This window comes from Hevea brasiliensis, chromosome 13, assembly GCF_030052815.1.
Source record: "Hevea brasiliensis isolate MT/VB/25A 57/8 chromosome 13, ASM3005281v1, whole genome shotgun sequence".
NCBI lineage: Eukaryota > Viridiplantae > Streptophyta > Magnoliopsida > Malpighiales > Euphorbiaceae > Hevea > Hevea brasiliensis.
In genome coordinates, this window is record NC_079505.1 from 91,377,798 (window position 1) to 91,385,955 (window position 8,158).

General features: G+C 28.8%; 1 protein-coding gene across 1 annotated transcript; it reads left to right on the forward strand.

Annotated features, from left to right (window-relative positions):
* Positions 1 to 1,347: 1,347 nt before the first annotated feature.
* LOC110671526 (uncharacterized) lies at positions 1,348 to 2,327 on the forward strand. Its single transcript, XM_021834009.2, has one exon. The coding sequence runs from the start codon at positions 1,472 to 1,474 to the stop codon at positions 2,105 to 2,107; it is 636 nt and encodes a 211-aa protein (XP_021689701.1). The 5' UTR covers positions 1,348 to 1,471; the 3' UTR covers positions 2,108 to 2,327.
* The last annotated feature ends 5,831 nt before the right edge of the window (positions 2,328 to 8,158 follow it).

Sequence of the window (8,158 nt, forward strand, 5' to 3'; positions counted from 1 at the left end):
TGGATGAAAGAACTTGGGTGCTGTTTGTGAGTATCCATCAAAAATAATTTTTTAATAATAAAATATTTATTTTATCTGTAAAAGGATAAAATATTCACTTTCCTTTTATTTGCAAAGGAAGTTACCCATGGTTTATATAATTTTTTTTAAACTTATTTTTTTTTAAATGAGTGAAGAATAAAAAAAAAATTATTATTATTATTTTTTTTATTTTCCATCCATTCAAACAGGTATTGCCATACAGATGAGAGGCGCCTATAGAATTTGAGGCAAAAAAACAAGGGGCCCATCATATGTCACACCAAATAATAAAATTTATTTAATTTGGTAGAGTGGATTAGATGTCACTGACACGTGTAATATAGAAGAGCCTACTCACTAAATGCACAGCGTTTTTAGAATTCCAAAAAGCTGTAACCCAAACGGATCAATAACTTTTGTTTTCATCTTTTTCTCCATTCAGCCCATAGCTTTCTTTCAAAACCGTTAACCAATCCAATGGCTCCTCATTAACCACCTTATCTAACTAACCTAACCACAAGGTTAACTTCCCTTTTGGTTAACTTCCATACGTCATCAACACTGCACTCACACTTTTTTTAATTTTTTTTCATTTATGCCCCTATATTTTTGCTATTATCAATTTTTCCTCATATATATTCTCTTCATGTCTTTACACCTTCTAAATTTTTTAGGCTATTTAGTATTATTATTCATAAACATATAAAAAGAGAAAGAGAAAACAAAGACCAAATAGGGTTGAGAGTGATAGAGACTCTTTTCATATTTTATACATTTAGCAAGAAATTTACATATTCTATAGCATATAATTTTTTTCATATATATAAATACAGTGATAAATTTATTGTATTAAAGTAATTTAACATAATAATTATTCTTGTTTAATGCTTATTTACAAAATTATTTTTTTTTCAAGGTTAATTAGAACATTAGATATTGACATAAATATTTTCTTTTTTAATTAATAAAATATATATCTCTTGAGATCTTAAATTTATCTATCTTCATTTATATTTTCTTATTGTTTCTCCATTGATAAAAAAAAATGTATAAATTTAAACTGATTTACTCTTTATTACATTTTAAGTTATAAGGATTAAAAACAAATTTTATGTGAAATTTTTTTTAATTTTAGTAAGAATTAGAAAGTGAAAACATAAATATGCCAATGAAAGGAAATTACAAAATCTCTCAAAACACATAAATAAATAGAATTCTAGGGACATAATAGCAAAATTGGAAATAATAAAAATCCTAACTCTGCAAAATATCATGTAACTCGACGTTAACCCTTCCCCCAAACTCCCTATAAATAGATGGCTCGACTAGTGATAGGTTTGCCAAAGTAACTAGCCAAAAACTCATTTTCAAGGGTTAGTCTCTCATTTTCTTTCTCTAGAATCTGTGTGCTCCCCCACTTTCCTGCGACCTCAAAACCAGTGGCAAAAAAATGGCGGCAACAGCAACCGGATCTTCTAGAAGATCCTCAAGCGGACCAGTCATCCGATCACTCTCTCCGTCCGGCAGATTCCACCTTCCTCACTCGCCATCTTCTTCAACTGCTTTCGCTTCTTCCAGCTCCAGCTTTGCTTCTCGCTCTTCCACTTTATTTTCCGGCCACCACCAATGCCACAGATCTGCATCTCCCACTCGTGTTAACTTGTACGGAAATACGCGGTCTGCTCCTTCTGTCCGTTTCTCCCTCGACCGTCCGATCTCCCCTAATCGCTCCATCTCCACTATCAATCCTTCTCGCGGCCACCAAGTAGTCAGGAAGCCGAGCACTCCGAAGAGGACTTGTATGTGCTCTCCTACGACGCACCCTGGTTCCTTTCGCTGCAGCCTCCACAAGAGCTTCAACAATTCACACTCATCCGTCAGTTACTCGCCAAATACTCGCTTAAATGCGCGCAGATCGGCGATGACGAACTCCTTGGTGCGAATCTGTGGAGTGGAGGGTGATTTGGTCAAGAGAGCTTTATCGGCTTTGATTCGGCCGTCTTCTCACCAACAACGGCGGCGCGCAGCTTTCCAACCACGTCCGAGCCGGCTCTCTGTCATGTGCAAAGCCGAAGATTTGCGTTAATAGGGGTATGTTAGTCAACAAACTTATTATTCGATTAATTGTCATAATTTTCCGGCGACGGAGAGGCTCAGATCCGGCGAGTGGCAGCGCATGAGAATTGCGACGGACTTATTTTATTGGATCCGATAGCAGGGGCTTTGATATATAATTTTTGTTGTAAGTGTACATACCTACGACGGTATATGAAAAGAGCTGCGGCCATGAATGGCCAATTTCAGGACCTTACACGACTTAAATATCTCATCAACTGAAACAGATCTAAGCTAATTAAAATTTAAATCGAACAGTGAATTTAATTAAACATGAATCATAATTCCATCATCGTTCAGGGACCATTCCAGTTCTTTCCACAAATCTTCTCTGTTTCCAGTCGTGTGTGCGCTTTTCTCCGTTGGCAGTCTGATTTGACGATTTCCGTTCACTCCATTTGTATATACGTACGTGATTTATGCGTTGTGTATCTCTGCTACGTATTCCGTGCTTGGTTCCGTTCCGTCAAGGTGAGTCTTCGTTTTTCATTTTAAATAATTTATTTTTAATATTTATTATATTATTTGTTTTCTGTTCCTGTAGGTATTATTTGGAAAATGATGCAGAGCCTGAGCTACTTGAATCATTGGGAAACTCTTCTGTGAGTATGGAGATTATTTAGATTTATGACAGTAGAGAAAACAAATAAAATTAACAGGTGTAAGGGCTGGTGATTTGGTCGCCCAAAATTATAAATACACATTAATAATTATTAATATCTGCTTAATGAAAGAAAAGATAAATGACCCGTTTCTTAACTGAAAATAAAGAAAAATTTATGGGATATGAAAAGGTAGCTTTGATTCGAGGCTATGGAGTATGGACTGCTAGGTGCCTTGACGTGGGTTGAAAAGGAAAGACCAAGTGACAAACGGAAGATGAGAAATTAAATGTTAATTACTGAGCCGCGCTTATTTACTATACATAAAAATAATGTAATTTTAAAATAAATAATAAGATTCATCTAAGAATTTCCATAGGAATGTATGTGAACGAAAATATGTATAATCTCACACAAAAACATTAAACATCAATTGATTATGGGTCTTATTTGATAACAGTTTTTAAAATAGTAATTAACCATTATTACAACAGCTAAAATAATGGTAAAAAATCTATGCTCAAAAAAATATTTGCACAATAAATTCAACCGTCTTTTGCTTTGGTTTGTTCAAAAATTAAACACAAGAATGATGGGAAAGAAGCCACATTAGACAGCTTGTCCGCAAGCATAACCAAACACATGGACTTAATTTTAAAGCAAATGGCACGCTCTATTATTTCTGCATCATTCCTAAAGCCACGGGACATCATTATTTGCAGATAATATTGAAAATTATACCTAACACCTAATTGAGATTATGCTTCTGATTAAATTTAAGTGGTCTAAACATTATTCTAACTTAGTTGGGTTTTTTCTATTTATGAGAATAACTTTATTGGGTTTTGTCTTCCACTTAAATCACTCATTTTTTTATAAACACAACAATGCGTTAGACACTTACTTTTAAATTTATGAAGTTTTTCAAAATTACTTCATTAATAAATTAAATTATTAATATTTTATTAAAATAAATATTAAAATATATGATGATAATAATATAATAGAAGAATTAAAATATCGAGAATTTAATTATTTATTTTATCAAGCATAAAAAATGTCTTACAATTTATCCTTAAAATTATTTTTAAAAAATTGTTTCTTTATGAAGGTAATATGCATATATAAGTTAAGCTTTTGTTTTATGACAAAACAAATACATCTAGCGTACACCTTTAATGCTTTTTATAAATAATTAATTGTTTTTTTTTTTTTTTCATATGATGATTAATCAATCACAATTCTTTCTCTATCTCTCTCTGTTATTGTTAGCCTTTGTTATTATTAGCCTTTTGAATGCTAACTACCGGCCATTGGCTGATACCCCACCTACAACTATAAAAATAAGAAAGTTCAACTGCAAAGAAATTAGTATTCTCTTTCTTGAAGGTTTTTTTTTTTTTTTTTTTTTCTTAATAAATCACAGATATTTTTTAACCAATTGAGTTAGATTTTCTCACGCCTTAATAATTTTTTTATTTATTTATAAGAATTAATCACTCAATTTTATTTAAAAAATATAAAATCTTTTATCACCCGTATCAATTTTATTAGTCCTAAAAATTTTTTTATTATATATTAAAACTATTTTAAATTATTTTTTATTTAGATTTTTATGTAAAACGATTTTCTTAAAAGAAGTTGTACATAAATTTTCATAAAAAAAGCGGAAATTTGTCTTTTTTTTGTTATTAATAATAATTTAATTCTCAACAAAAAAATAATTTGAAACAACAAAAAAAGGAAAAAGTCATCTTAATGTGATATGCAATACAGTAATTACAATAAGCTCCTTTTTAATTGGTAGAAAAATAAAATTTAATAGAATAGAACACAAGAAACCCAAAAAAAGAAAGTAGATGATGCATTTATTGATGGTCTTACTTCTTGAGATATGAATTGTGCAAGATCTTCCGCGATTGATATCTCTACCAACTAAAATTCAAATATAATGACAGACAGAAAAGATTTGTCAATTGTGGTGCCATCTCCATATTTCTAGGCTAAATGAAATATATATAATGAGAAATTATTGGGTTCATTTTGGAGCATTAAGTGTCTGTTTTGTAAAATAAAAATAAAAATAAAAGTGGAATGATAAAAAAAAAAATAAAATGCTTATAAAAAGAATAATTATTATTTTATTTATAAATTTTTTCATAAGAAAAAAGAAATAAAAAGAAGTTTTTTGTATATCTTTCATATTTTAATAAAAAAAAAGAGAGGATTATTATATTTTTACATAATTGAATAAATAAAATTATATTAAAAAATGAATGTATTTTGTAGTATGATATAATTTTACTGTGGAACGGTATGATAGATTATTTATAATATAATTTTATTTAGTTGAATAATAATTTGTTTTCACATCAAAGTTATATTTTGCTATATATATTTGAATAAATATGCTAATTATGTATACTTTTAATTGGAATTTAAAATTAAAATAAAATAATTTTAGAAAATAAAAAATTAAAGTAAAATAAATTATAAATTAATTTATAGAAGTGCATTTGAGACACGTTAAGGGAAAATACAAAAATTAATACTGCTTTTCATTTTTTTCCCCTAAATTTGAATAAAAAAAAATAAAATGATTCAAAATGTTTTTTGAGCTTACATAAATCCTTACAAATTTTTTTCTTCACAATAATAAATTTTCTTATTGTAATAATAAATTTTTATATTCATTATAACATTAAAAATTTTCTTCACAATGCTAAATATAAAGATCAAAACATGAAACCCATAAATTATTAGAATTTTATTTTTTTATTAAATTCTAATTAAAATTCAAATTTAAAGCTTTACAATCTGACTATAAACAATTCTAATACCATAAAAAATTTTGTTGATTTGAGATCCTATCCATCTCTTTATTAACGAGGCCCTACATACACACCCATCAAAGAAACAACTAACAATACCTAGAAAAATTAAGAAAATCACTCTCCTCAAGAACAAGATAAGGTTTTTGAAAAGGAAAGATGTTGACAAGAAAGAAGGTGCTTTGTGATTTGAGTTTTTTAATTTAATTATTTAGTGTTTTACGTTCAAATCGAAAGTGATATTTATATAAATTTTTTTAATAAAAATAATTTCATGATTTAAACTCTTTAATTTTATAAGGAAAATTCATTTAAAGTAAATTTTTTTTTTATCACTACTTCAACCCCTTGTTGATTGAATTTTGGTCATTGTGACGACTACATTTTATCTTGATAAAATTGTCAAACCAAGAAAAGGAATCCCTTGTGCCTAAATTATTGGCTATTTAGAAATTAGAATAACCATACCATTTGCATTCTTTTAAAGCTACAAGAATGATATATATATATATATATATATATATATATATATATATATATATATATATATATCCTCTCTAATCCTAATCAAAAGTATATTATAGAGATGAACTCTTGTCTGTTGTGATATATTTTTAATTTTTCAAAGAAAATGAAAGATAGACATGTTTTAAGGTTATATAAACAAATTAATTTGTAGTTAGAATTGAAAATCATCAACTTGAAACTATGAAAATGGTGTAAAATAATTAATTTTTACACTTTATCGTAATATATGTAATGATCAAAGATGCCTAATTTGTCTGTATATTACTCATCTGATACAATTAAAATCAAATTTCCATTCTCTTAATCTCTCAAAAAAATAATCATCAATGATAATAACATATCAATTTAATATTTCATAAAATAAAATTATATATGAATTCTACTCATTAGATGTCATAGTTTGACACCATATGATATTTAAAAATTACAAATTTAAATTTAAATTATTAATCTCATATACTATGAAGATATACTTTAGTTAGAGGTGAGAGATAAATTATACATTTAACATCATTTTAGGAAAATTACAAAAAAAAAAAAATGTTGCGGATAAGCATAAGAAGACTTGCTCGTCCTTTTACGTCAGATGAAGTTTCACTCTTTATCTGTTCTATATGGATAATGGCCATCCAACATTTCAAGAAAATATGGATAATGGCTATCCAACATTTCAAGAAAAGGGCAAGCACATAGAGAAGTTCAACAAATGTTTTAAGTTGAAATATTTTCCCACAGGAGCAAAAGAAACAGAGAGCATGCGATGACCTTTAATTCATGGACTCCAAGTAAATCAACTAAATGCTAATAATAATAACATCCACTTTATATATTGTCAGATTCTGCGCAACAGAATTATCTATTTAATTACTCTGCCGATTACAAGAGATCTAAGCAAAGCAAAACCCTCATCTGCTGATCTTTCTTCCCTTAAAAGGTCAAAGAAAGAAAGAAAAGAACAAAAAAGGGCTGAGTCATAAATTCGGATAGCTGACTCAAGTGGCTGTGTGTTTGGTTGATAAGAAAATGGAATAAAACCCATAATGGAAAAATCTTTCGGTGGAGAATCCTGTTAATTAGTGTACTTCATGTGGGCTCTGGTGGACCCTTCCGTGTGGGTTCTGTCAGTTAACATCAAGGGAGGCCCATACCCATGCACCAGCCACGTGGGATGCTGGGTCTACGGCATTTTCTAAGTTTGTTCTTTTCCTTCTTTTCCATGGAAGAGGAAGAAGATACGGAGTGGATGGAGCTCCTGCAATTTTTGATGCTAAACGAAGTTGGTGTATTTTGTCCCTCTCTGCCCCCTAGCAAGTGGGTTTAAGGTTTTGTTGTCTGATCTTCCGAGCGGAAGAATTGTTGTTGCCATTTTTTTTTTTTTTTGCCACTTCTCCTAGCTTGGAGAATTGCATTGTTTATTGTTATGGACTAATGAGTAGACACATATGCATTTGTTAATCTAGATTTTAAAATGCTTAATGGCTTTAATGATGATTAAATGTTGGTAGTATTTTAAATAATTTTAAAAGGTTAATTTGTTACTGATAGGTTCTAATTTAATAATATCATAGTCATAAAACGGTAAATATTAAGTTTGAAACGTAACTGAAGTCAATTATATATATATATATATATATATATATATATAGCAAAGGTTATGTTATTAATAAGATGTAAGCTGTTAATGAAATTGGAGTTTTATTCAATATTATAAAGTAATCTCAATTAGAATTAATTGTATGAAATAGAATAATGAGTGAGAAGTTTGGATTTGTAATTAATGGTTTAATTTTAAATTATTGATCAATGAGTTTTAAATATTATTTTAATGATTTTTAAGCATTGTGTGAACAAATTTTCATCCATCATACAAATATAATTTCTTTTTTTTTTTTTAATTTATGACCATTGATATTCGGTGACCATTGATCCCAACTATTTTTAAAGCCGAGCTATTGTCAGGCCGATATGATCGAAGCTCTCTCAACATGATTTTTTTTTTTCATTTACAAAACTCGAACTTGAAACTTTGCTTAAGGGAAATTGAATCTCTTTCACTTGACT

Bases quoted from the DNA above. Each gene is read 5' to 3' on its own strand.
- LOC110671526 (XM_021834009.2), top strand. From the start codon at position 1,472: ATGGCGGCAACAGCAACCGGATCTTCTAGAAGATCCTCAAGCGGACCA.